The sequence below is a fragment of the Leguminivora glycinivorella genome, chromosome 10, assembly GCF_023078275.1.
Source record: "Leguminivora glycinivorella isolate SPB_JAAS2020 chromosome 10, LegGlyc_1.1, whole genome shotgun sequence".
Lineage (NCBI taxonomy): Eukaryota > Metazoa > Arthropoda > Insecta > Lepidoptera > Tortricidae > Leguminivora > Leguminivora glycinivorella.
In genome coordinates this window covers 128,631-141,915 of record NC_062980.1, presented here as the reverse complement: position 1 = coordinate 141,915, position 13,285 = coordinate 128,631, and the positions used below count along the sequence as shown (strand labels likewise).

The following is a 13,285-nucleotide window of genomic DNA, read 5'->3' as shown; positions in this document are numbered from 1 at the left end:
GTTATTATAGCTCACTTGGCTGAACCGCCTCGGGTTCCAACGAATCGTAACATTGACAGCATAGTGAAATCCTCCCTTGTATTCTAAATTATTTCAAATATGTCAATAAATACATACCTATTCGTCCTACACAACATGTTTTTTTTCAAGCAGTTTACGTTGTTTTTAATGATTTAATTAGTGTTATTACTAATGCCGTGTTTACACTGGTTCTAAACAATCAATACGTGGATGCAGTTGGTAATCGCAGCCACCCACAGACCGGAGACAATGCCGCCTCTCCACAGGTTCATTAAAACTGTCCGCTCATTATTCCCCTGAAAGGCGCTGAAAGGCGAACGCGGTCCAACGATGAATTATCTGCAATTAGAAGAGAGACAATTGAATATGCTGTACAATACTCTGCGTCACGGAGTAAACAAAACGAAACTGGCCAGAGAAACATGATCATCGGGTCAACGGAGATTGGATCAATGAGAGAAAATTAAAATCAACACAACGATGTACTTTTTTGTGTGTGCCTTTGGAAATAATAACTAAATAATTGCTTTAGATAAAGCAAACACTATAGGTAATACATATATTATTACATATATGTGATCTTGTCACTCATCACTATAAAAGTGGTCAAATCCAAATGTTTAAAATATTATGTTAAAATTGTTTTGGTAGCTGTTCATAATTTTAAAAAGCTGAAATATTACTTATAGTAGTGTTAATGAAATAGATGCATTTTGTTATTTAGGTGACAGCAAATTTGACGAGTAGGTGCTGGAATAAATTTTATCCAAGCCAAGAGCCAAGTTTAAGCACTTGTAGGTATCTAAACATCGCTTATTGACTCCAGGCAGTAACTTAAAGCATTAAATTTTATGCATGTTCCATTACTCTAAATAACATTGGTATCCCTTTTAAAGGAAATACAAGCGGTGATTTAATTGAACCCATGAAATTAACGGATACCTTATTCAGGCCGGATCGCCACTGATCTGGAAGTATGACCGTCCATCTACTGCTTTAAAAACACAGGATAATCAACAGGGTGATCATTATTTTATTATTATAAATGGGCTTACTCTTGGCCACAGACTAGCCAAAGGCATAAAATAGGCCGCATATTACTAAAGACGACATCTATGTACTTGTAGGTAGTGGGGAAATAAAACTCATAACTTATGATACGACCTCGAAACATCTTGTTGTTATTCTTGGGTGCATGCACTTCGAAGAAACAGTTCACTTTGACGAGTGCGTCGTAATATCATATCATTAACTAATACCAACTGCACTGTATATTACCTATAAGTAGTTTTGATTGAAACATAAATCAATTTACAAAGCCGTTTAATAAATACCGTTTCACCAGTCAACAGAGTGGTACTAATAAACCCGATAATTGAGTTCCGTGTTTGTACTGTCCACTTCGCCCAAACACTTCAGGTTCGTTCTCAAAAAAGTGGCACCATCAGGGTAAAGTGAATGAGAAAAAATGAAAATGGTTTTTTGTACCTTTTTGGATTTAAATATGTTTTTGAGTGCATCAATGATACGGAATTTGCGGGAGGGAACGAAATAGTCGTAAAAACGTAGAACTTATAGCGAGTTGAAATTTTAGACATACAGGAGAAAGTGAATAGACAGGGTAGCAGGGAAAACGGGGCAGGATAAAGAGAGTTTGAATAAAAAAACAAGTTTACCACGAATAATTCAACGTATATCGACTATTATGATTCTGTTAGGATTCAATTTTTTTCTTTAAGTAGAAACAAAAGCAAGAAAAAGTATTTTTTTAAACAATATCCATTATTTTTTATTCAAAACAGTTGAAGTACAGTAAGTGATATCTGATTATTGTTTTCTGTCACGATGCCTGCACGTACCAAATGTTTCTTTTTGACCCAGTGTTTGACTGGTAGAGAATGCCTTAAGGCATTATGTACACCATTTTGTACTTTTTTATGTGCAATAAAGAATAAATAAATAAGTACCTATAATCACAGTCTTGTAAAACAACAAAGCACATATCATGATTCACAATGTGAGTTATACTTGTGCGTGTAATGCCTGCAATGGCTGCCCCAGTGGAAGAGTTGGTTCGTCTCCTTGATGTCTCCTTGGTAACAGATGTCGAGATAATGAGGTCAGTATTTAAAATGAGGGCCACTCTAGGGCCGGACGGCGTGCCTTGGCTCTTTAAACATCTTGGAAGTAGATTACGTGGCCACATTGACGACTGCCTCCGAGAGGGTATACATTCTCGTTGTAAGGTGGGCAGACTGTGCCTTTCGAAAAAAGGGTAGTCCAGCTGACTGTCCCTTAGGATACCGTCCCATTGCCTTCCTAGATGAAACTGGCACGACGTTGAGCGCATCATCGTAAGTCTCATCTACTGCTGTGCACGCATTTTGGAAGACACGTGCCCAAACATCAGAGATCGGGTTCTGGGAGGAGCGATAGACGCAAATGATGCACTGCATAAATACAGCGGTCTGGTAGCAGAGAAAAGGCAGGGAGCCATCGCAGTATCTCTTGACATTGCCAATTACTTCGGCTCTCTTCTTTATGTGGTAATAAAATAAGCGCATTGCTTCCACGATGCGCCTTTCTATTTGAAAATCATCATTCACCATAGGGCATTACCTTGCAGATAGAGTAGTGCTCAATGAATCAGGAGGAAGATGCCTAGAAAGACAAATGGAGTGTGGTGTTCCTACCGGCTGCGCCATGTAAACGTATAGGGATAGGTCAATGAGGCTACGTGCTCAAATCAAGACTGACTTCTTTATTCTTCTGGGTTCTTACCCACATGCATATTCATAATAATCATAACCTACCCACAGTTTTCCACAGGGGTCGGTACTGGGCGCCTGCTCTGGAGCATTGGCTTTGACTTGGCTATCAGAGTAGTCCAACTTCTCCGCATGATAACCATTTTTTATGCCGATGACACAATAGTAGCCGTGAGTGGAAGAAAGTACCAGGATAATAAGGAGAGCCACAGTGGCAACTGAGCTCACAGTTGGGCGCATTAATTTGTTTGGGCTTGCGGTGTTACTTGCCACGACCAATGACGAGGTTTTTCGAGGGAAAAGGTTGGCTTCTGCCCGAAGAAAGTGATTACTGCCGACCTAGCCAAAATGATAATAGTTGACGCTATACACCGATCGAAATGCAATCTGGTTCTGTCGTGCCTACATGCAAGAACGATAGGGATGTTGCCTGTTGGCGGTGAGGCGGTCCCTCTTACGCCCCAAATTAAGTACTTGGGCTTAAATTCAAATTAAAATTGGTACTCCGAGGAACATTTTATCAAATTGGTTCCTAGCCTCGTCGGGACTGCTTCGGCGCTGAGCAGACTATTGCCCAATATCGAAGGACCCAATGCCCCATATCGGCGCTTATATGCGAACGTCATCCGCAGCGTGTATACAAAATTTCAGCTCAGTCGGTTGAACATTTCTGCTTCAAATTGGGTTGCAAGATTTGACCTCAACATACATACAAACATACATACATACATACATTGCAAGTTAGTAAAAACCATGTCAAAATAGCTTTTTTTTTACTTGTGTTTCTTTATCCTGTCAACAGTCACTTTACCCTGCAGAGTGATGGCAGGATAAAGTTACACAGGGTGTAGTGAAAATCCGATTAACTAGATATTATCTCCGAAACTGTTGATAATACAACTGTCATAATTTTAATATAAATAGTTATACTTCAATACAACATTAAAATGTTATTAGTAACAAAACTGCCGTATTAATATTTTAAAATAATCATGCCAGAATAAAGTGGATATACCTGTTACAAACTCCGAACGTCACACTTTGAAAACTTCTAACCACAAGACCGCAGCACCTCACACACAAACCTTTACACCGGCGGCTAGAACTAGGGTATGCAAACCGGTTAACCGGTTAACCGAAAAACCGGTTAACCGAGACTTATTGGCCTCGGTTAAAAACCGGTTTTCATAGTCTCTAACCGGTTAATAACCGAAACTATATTTATTTCCCAAAATGACCAAATTAGGCATAAAAAAGGGTCAAAAGTATGTAATTCTTCAATGTTTTGTAACAATAAAGATTTATTTATTACTTTTCATTGACAACATTACGCACCTGCACTGAATTTCTTAAAAAAGTCATAGTATAATCATGATTTTATAATCTAACTAAACGTGAAGATTAAATAAGAGTCCCGAGTCCACTCAAATATACATTTTATACAGTAAAGTCCGGTTAGTATTACGACTCCGCATATATCTATACGTCCAACTGCTTACAATAACCGAATAACGGAAGCACATGTATTTGTTTGGTTTTCATATGTGATATTTATGAAAGTACATCAGTTTATAACGACTCCGGTTTTAACGACCAACCGCTTTTTACGACGTAATTTAACGCAAAATCCGTCCGTCAAGTTCGGTTACAACGACGAGCGACAACGTTTTTACTAGTAAATTGAGGCAACAAAGCTATTTCCGCCCCAAGCACGGCCCCCTGTCTTGCCTACAAGTAGCAAGATGAGATTGTGGCCATATTATGACTTTTTGGAGCATTGGTTTTAATAATTTTAACAATTGGTCCGCCTCGGGTCTAATCTTATAAGCTAAATAGAACCCACTTTTTATTTTTCGATTGCGTATAAACTAGTTTTACTTAATAAAAAATCGATTGTGATATTAATTACGTAAATCGAGGTTCAAGGAATGCGACTATTTATTATTACGATATACGACAGTAATTTGCCGGTGATGAGCAAGCACGCATACTAAAAAAATGACATATGTATATTTAAACCGAAATGAAATTCGTTTTGTACGACATCCAGTTAGTACGACGTAATATCAGCGGTCCCTTGGGCGTCGTTATAACCGGACTCTTCTATATATTTCAAATTGTATTTTTAAAATAAAGAGAAAATGAAGATCTTGGTTTTCTTACGTTAATTCCTTGTACTTGTACTAGTGGCTCTGGGAGCTGTAGACCTCCGCGATATGCTTAGAAAACGCACAACTGACAAATATTTAGTTCTTAAAGTGATTATCACAGTGAAGTCACGGAAGTTTTAAGCGCCATATATGCTATGGAATATGATAGCTACTACAGACGGATCAAAAACAAAAGAGGGAACAGGATGTGGAGTCTTCTCAGAAGACTTAAACATACACATATCCAAACCCCTAGGCGAACACAGCACGGTATTCCAAGCTGAATGTGTGGGAATAATAGAAGCTTGCAATGCCGTAAAAAGACGACAGGTAAAACATGAAAACATACTAATATTATCAGACAGCAAATCAGTGCTTCAGGCACTAGACAGCGAAAAACTTACCTCGAAACTAATACTAGAATGTCATCAAAGCCTCACTGAAGTGTGCGAAGAAGACAACAAAGTAACAATACAATGGATAAAGGGGCACAGTGGATCAAGAGGGAATGATGCAGCGGATGAACTGGCCCGAGAAGGATCAGACACACCGGCATATGGACCTGAACCCATCATACCCCTACCAGTATCATATAGGAAAAACCAACTTATTCAACACCACAAAGAATTACACAACAAATACTGGGTTGAATTAGACACATGTAGACAAACCAAAGAAATTCTTGCCGAACCTAATACGAAGCTCACAAAAATCCTACTCAGAACACCCAGACAGCAACTGCGCAAAATAGTAGGATTAATTACAGGACACAACACACTGAACAAACATCTCAATAACATAGGTATAACCGATAGCAGAGCGTGCATGGAAGCAGAAGAAACCACCAAACACTTTCTTCTAGAGTGTAAACAGGTAGAAGTATATAGGAACAAGTACCTAGGTACGCCGAACACACTAAAAGAGGTATTTAGCAACCTGAAAACACTGCTAGGATTTGTAGAGGAGCCTGGGGTGGCTAGAGTAGTGCTACCTCGTTAAATTCACGCAAAATAGGCACAATAGTTGTCCTTTATGGCAACTTCTGCATTTTACAAAATTTCCAAAAACTATAAAAATGATCTTCATCGTGCAAGTAATACCTGCTACGATATCATAAACAACAGAATTCTTGAAGGTAATGGTAATATTATTGCGTAGTACGGTAATTTACTAAAAATCCGCAAAACCGGTTAAAAACCGGTTAACCGGTTTTGAAGGTATAGGTTCGGTTATTATCTGTGTGTGAGTGAGGTGCAATACCGCGGACGCACAGGATATAGAGAAAATATCGCTGGACAAACTTTGAACGTGAAAATTTGTGTTCAAAAGTAATCGAAACATCCCGTGCAACGTATATTTAAGAATATAGTAGTCTATTCTCTACAAAAAACGATATTTTAATATCATACAACTGCAATTCAATAATCTATAGAGCGAAAACTTGAGCTGTGTCGCGTTGTGACAAGGCAGGGTACAGTAGAAAACGGTCTTCTTTAATTTTTTTTTACAAAAGTATTATATTTATAGAAAAAATATGTTTTGGCCTCGATGTGTCACGTTAATGCCTACTTATGAAAATTTTAATTATATGTGAAAATTATATATTTCGCATACTTTCTATTCAAAAACGTGATGGCAGGGTACGATGCCACTATTTTGAGAATTACCCTTCAACGAACGAGCTACACAGCTCCAGGCTAACTGAATTTCCAAATTTTTAAATTTCGTGTCCATCAGTACATCGGAACTTTGTTCCGTTACATTTAGTTGTGGAGTTGATATGCTGTTGCAGGAAACGTATAGAACTGGGTTAGAAGACTAGTCCTTTCGCGTATTGTCACCGATCCAGGTGCAAATTGAAACTGGCAATCTCTCGATGCAGACGAACCTGGTGCCGTAGCCGAATGGCATTTCTGCGACGAGAAACGAAAACGAAACGCCGCAAAAGATAGTCTGGCTCTGTCGCGCCAGTAAGCAAGAGCGATAGAGATAGATATCTAGTAATAGCTAGCGAATAGCTAATGCGACTTCCAACTCGAATTTTGAAAAGTGCTATAATGCCTGCCTACCCTCTAGTTTATGTACAAAGATTAGGTAGCCGAGATGTTGGCACGTTGCCCGCATTATTGTGTTCGCGTGAAGTAACCCATCTCGAGCACCTACAGATGGTATCGAGGCGCCGGAAGCTCGGGGCTCGGGGCCGGAAACGCAAACAATTAACACAACGACACGCAGGCGCAGGCTCACCGCGCACCCACTTTACACTACTTTATTTACCTACAGTTGTTACGATTATACGAGTGAGGATCTATGATATGAATCACGCTGAATTGTGCATTGTTTCAGTTTCGATGTAGGTACTAGTATATAGAATAGAATTGAATAGAAGGTTAAAGTATATTATAAGGTTGCCGAAAGACGTCCCGCTGTTAACAACTCATCCTGGCGGGGAGTATAGTACAGGGATTAGGGACGCCCATTCATAACACGAGGTTGTAAAACAAGCGCCAAGTCTAAATATTGAGGGTTACCGCCTTTCGAGCGGTCGTTCGCTGTCGCCGCTGCCATTCCCCGGTAATTTACGATCATCCACATGTTTTCAATCTTCCAGTATTACGGGGATTGATAGCAACATCACAATACCAAAGTCGTACAAATCACAAAAGACAAATTACGTAGATAACAGTATATTTATACATAATAGGACTATTGAAATATACTTTCTTTATACACCACGTACCCATTTAAAATAGTTAAGTAACAGGATGTCGTCAATGTTATAAGTTCGTAAACATTTCATTATAATTACTTATGTAGGTAAGTACCGTGGGTTAACAATAACTCATATCAAAACCTAAACATCATCACCGTCAGCGTCTGCATCAAAACGTTCGACGTATAATTGCGTACAAAGAACTTCATTTCAAAGAATTCAAAGAAACAAACAATCTCTTTCTAGTTTTAATTTATTCTCACATCTCAAACAACTAATAACAAAACCTCCGCGCGCCTTCGCTATGCTCTTAACAGATTTAAATGCGAAAACTTGATCCGGCAAAGTTACGGCAGAAAAACGAGCGAGTTCGCAACAACCCGCCTTCTCAGAGTTTCTTTAAATTAAAGTTAAACTGACTTAGACTCAGGATAAGTAGCGCGTCAGCTACGAGTACAAGTCTTAAACAGCTTTAGTCTTGATAGGCTAAACGCTGAGAAATGCTGATGCATTTAGCTAAAACAATCGATTATTTACAAATATGTAGTGGTCTGGAGTTTTTAAGTGATTTTAAGCTACTTACGTTGAGTTACTCTTGGGCTTTTGTTTACGATAAGCAACAAAAACTGCATGCATAAAATAACAGATCATGATTTCGACTATCAAGATCATGAAAATACAATTTACTTTACCTGGTCCTATTCTAAAAAAATATGTAGTAATAATATGTTTGCTGATAAAACGCGAACATCTCGTCCACGCTTAGTGTTCATTGATGCGTAAAAGAGCGCTGCGAATATATCACTGAGGCGATAAACCGGCTGATGTCCGCGACGAAAGACGGCCGGCGCCTGCGCCTGCCGCTACCAGATGTTGCGCGGAGGAGGGGGCAGAGGGGGGGGGTGCGCCTGCGCACGTGTATGCGCATATTCAGGTTTAAAAAACTAGTAGCCTCAAGTTACGAACAACCGAACAAGTGTTTTTCATTGTCATTTTATTATCCTTGACGTTACGACGGAAACGCCTATAAATATAAACATTGATGTTTTTATTTATCTCCAGGAGCAGCCCTTGAAATACTACAGTAAATTTGGTATTTGATGAAACTGCGCCAAATAATTGAAAACGTTTTATAACCGGGGATGGTCAAAGGGGTCCCGTGATTTACGCAAAACAACTAGGAGAAGGATACTTACATGTAGTTGTAAGGTCGCGACCTTACATCTTTGTTCAAAGGCAAACGGATTCGGACTGAAAGAATATGGCGCACGCGAGGTGTGTGAATGATTGGTTGAGTGAATGTGATGAATGGTGAGTGTATGAATGTTAAGGCGTTCACAGACGTGTGTATGAGGGTGTGTCTACACGTCTGGGTAGGGAGTTAAGGCTGTGCTACAGGCTCCCCCTTCGGGCCATGGGGACGTCCTCGCCCATGGGCCGACACACAGGTTGCTTCTTGCGTGGTCTGCCTCTCTTCTCACCAGCTGCAGGTGGAGTAGTAGTAGGGGTAGTAGGTGTTCGCTTGGGCGGTCTACCTCTCTTCCTTTGTGGCATGATGGGTTCTGCAGGTTCATCACCACTCTTCTGATGGTATGTAGTCAAGTCTGACACATGATATTTACCAACAGTTTCGCCATTGTTTGCTAATATATAAGTAGTCGGGCTGACTATCTTAGAAATAATGTATGGTCCGTCACGTCGGGGCGCAAATTTGCTAGTTATGCCCTTTATTTGGTTACTTAAGACGTGTGTTTTCAAAAGGACCTTGTCCCCTATGTTATAGCTTTCATGAGGTCTACGCTTTTGATCTGCGTAAGTCTTCCTGCGTTCCTGTTGTTGTAGATTATGTTCTTGAGCTTTGATGAGATCATCGCTGAGCTTCAACAGGTAGGGTGTTATCTGAGGTATAAAGTTCTCTGACTGGATAACAGCTCGCAGGTCATGTCTGTTCTCTACCGGTGACCGCATCTCTCTCCCGAAGGCGAGGTAAGCAGGCGACTTCGCGGTGCTCTGAGTAACGGCGCTATTCATGGCGAAGCGTACAGCGGGTAGTGCGCTAGGCCAGTTAGTGTGGTTCCCTTCAACTATGATAGCCAGTTGACTTTTCAAATCCCTATTTTTCCTCTCGACCGGATTCGCTTCTGGGTGGTATAGAGGTATCAAGTTCTGCTCTATTCCTAGGGTGTGCATGACTTTCTGCATGACTTGTGACACAAACTGTACACCATTGTCTGATATTACTCTCCTGGGAAATCCATATCTGAGGAAAACTTCTTCAACCAGGGTTTTGGCGCAAGCTTCTGCAGTTGCTGTAGTTAATGGGAAGAGTTCTACCCACTTAGTTGCAGTATCCTCTATAATAAAAATCCATCGTTCATCCTTACTTCCAGTAGGCAAAGGTCCAAATAGGTCTATTGCTAATAGTACCTCAAATCTCTGAGCTGGTACAGGTGTCTGCAGTTACCCTGCAGGCTTCAAGTTGGATGGTTTGTAGCGCTGACATTCGTTACAGTTTCAATTTATTGGTAGCTCGGTAGGCAGAATATTTTTGCCGGCACTTTTGCGTAGGTCGTGCGGCAATCCCATGTACTAAAAAGGAATCCTTGATAATGTAATAATATACCCCCAATTATATTTCAGAAGGCTTTACAGTAGTAACTATAACCTTGAGACTAACTAAAGTAGGTATGCTACGAGTGCCGCAAAAATGTAATTACTTTAACAGCGTTCTATTCGAGAAATGGGCGCCATATAAGATTAAGAGCTTTTCAATTACTTATTTTATATCGTTCCCGACGTTCCTGAAACCTCAATTGGCATTTATTGACCACCAATATTTCACCTTTCAAATGGTACTCACTTAAATGAAATCGCGTTTCGACCTCTCAGCCATTCAGTGGGCCAAAAACAATAAATTACTTGTGGGGGGTGGCCGCAGCCGCGGGGTGGGGGGTCCGCCCTGCTTTAATGATACGTATAAATTTAATTCAGTCAGTTACTCGCAAAGTTTTAGGATCGCTGGAATTAAGAAGCAAATTGCTGGAAGCGGCTTTAAATGATAGTACAGGTGAGATAATCAAAGTCTCTTGTCAGTGTTCTTGTCACGCCTACCTATGGATCTGTGCAACAAATAAAAGTGGATTTTTTTAATTTAGTGTCACAATAGCTCCAACACATCCAACTAAAAAGTATTTTTTATGAATTTTGTCAGAAAGCATCAAACCTTAAGCTCCAAAGAAGTCGCGCACTGATTTTTTAAAAACGTATAATTTGTTTTTTACCTATGGATCTGTGCAACAAATAAAAGTGGATTTTTTAATTTAACATAGAGTTTCGAATCTATGCACATAGTGCTAAAGTTAAAATTTTGCGGAAAAAGGTGACGTCACCAGACCTCACGAGAATTCATACAATCACGTTTCATTTAGAGCTTAGATATATTCTTTGGACGGTTCTACAAGACACAAGTTTAACAAACTCGTCCCACAACACTTTCCCACTGAGACATGACAATACATTCCCGGGAAGCCCGGTTTCGGCACAAACATGACTGATCATTATCTGTTCAGGAGCCGAGGGAAACAAACGATCTAACATTCGACACTATACCTTTACATATGTAGGTAACAAGGCCTAAATATCATCTTTCTCTCTCTCTTATCTGTCTCTGTGATTTTTTTGCGTTCAGCTTATTTGCAAACTGGTAGCCAAATTTTTAACGAGCTTGATACTGACCCTGAACTACAAATATTCGCTAGCATGTGGAAACTTCTTGACATGTCATTCGTACTGTACATGGTTGTGTATAAAATAGCGAAATGTGAGGGAAAGTAAGGGACTGTTGGTGCTATAGTCAACATCTTCCGCAACCTCTATCACGTTCATTCGGGTCAGTGAATCAGACTTGCAGATTCAGATCCGATCCGGATATACTTAACTGCAATTATAAGTCAACTACGAGATGTCTCGCGTGAGATTACACTCATTATCAGTATCACGCTTCTAATCAGGTTACTTGCCGTCAGCCTCCTAATAACTAATTTCTATCTACCAATATATCTATAGCAATATAGATATATTGAAAAAGTAACAAGTTGTAATATTTAGTTTAGTCTCGGCCTAGTTTAGGCACCACTGTCTTAACCCTTGTTGTAATGCTTTTGCCTCAATAAACGATTTTCATTTACATATTTTCATTTCATTTCATTTTCATAAAGCACACGTGTCTGCCAGATATCACACGGATATGTTTAGCGGACAATGGCAAAAAAAATAGCGGAAATTTAACATAATTTACACTATATTGATTTAAACTAACACGATCTTCACTCATATTATTAAATTAAAACGGGACTACCCGTGACCACGGACGTAATGTCATGTCCGAAACGTCGAATTAAATATAAAACGTAAGTTTTACGCGATTAAGTCCCGTTTTAATTTAATAATATAATTTACACTAAACAAACAGCTTTCAAAGTCACAAAAACGTATCACGATATGTGATTATCTAATCTACAACGCCATAAAGTCGCCGTCAATAGAACTTGTGAACAATGTAAACAAACCTCGTAGTCAAAATGTCTTTAATTTCCATTCTAACTCATCAGATACTGGCTAAATCCATGTGTTATTTAATCAATTCATATCACATTATGATCCTCAACCTTTAAAATTATAAAATTGTGCTAAAATATTGATATTTTATACAATGGTTTGTTTACATTGTTGACAATTTCTATTGACAGCGATTTTAGTTATATGCAGCACTTCTCGTCTAGATATTTAGCTAATATTCAAGAACAAGCAAACGTCATACAGTCAAGTTTACACTTTCGCATCTTGTTCTTTTGTAAGTTTATTCGAAACACGAAACAGAATTATACTTGCCGGCTGCACCTTGCTGGAAACCCAAGCGCACACTTGTAATACAATTGAATAAAACTTTAAAATGCTACCGAGGTGGCAGTGTTGCCAGATGGAATCTGAAGTATACAGTAGAAAAATGAATAAAAAACCAGTAGATCGGGAAAAAAGCAGTAGACTACAAATATTGATACCAAGTGAAGAAGAATGAAAGAAAAATTATGGTGTTACACGAAAACGGTCCTGGAACATTTTAGACTTCGGGATTTCAAATTCATGAAGATTTGCGTTTATAGGTTTTGGAAAAAACATACAAAGGTAATTTTTGACAAACTTTTTTAACTTCTTATCCATGATCAAATGTTTGTATGAAAAAAAAACCGAATCGAAAAGTCACACATCAAGAAAAAACTTATCCCATACAATTTTTACGAAAATAAACTTATTCGACACAAGCGGCCCACCCCAGCTACGCATGGGGATTAAACATGGTTAATATGGTTATACATAGTAACTTAGTAAGTTATCCGTAAAAGATAGGCATATGCTTTCGCGGACTTTTATTTATGAGAGATACACTATTTCGTTATACAGCTCATTGATATAGCTGAAACGGTTTGGGCAGCGTTTTCGATTAAATCAGTGGGATTTTGTCCGACTTGTTTAGCAAATATCGTCATATATATCAAACAAAGTCTCAACAAATTATATGCTTAAACCTTCCCCAAGAATCACTTATTCATAGGTGAAAACCGCATGAAAATCCG

General features: G+C 39.1%; 2 protein-coding genes across 4 annotated transcripts in view; one reads left to right on the top strand and one right to left on the bottom strand.

Moving 5' to 3' along the window:
* LOC125230105 (calcitonin gene-related peptide type 1 receptor-like) overlaps nucleotides 1–13,285 on the top strand; it is a 122,793-nt gene that overhangs the window by 87,424 nt on the left and 22,084 nt on the right. The gene's annotated exons all lie outside the window — the stretch shown is intronic.
* On the bottom strand, nucleotides 9,045–9,854 carry LOC125230317. Its single transcript, XM_048135448.1, has one exon. It carries the CDS (start codon nucleotides 9,852–9,854, stop codon nucleotides 9,045–9,047), a length of 810 nt encoding a protein of 269 aa, XP_047991405.1.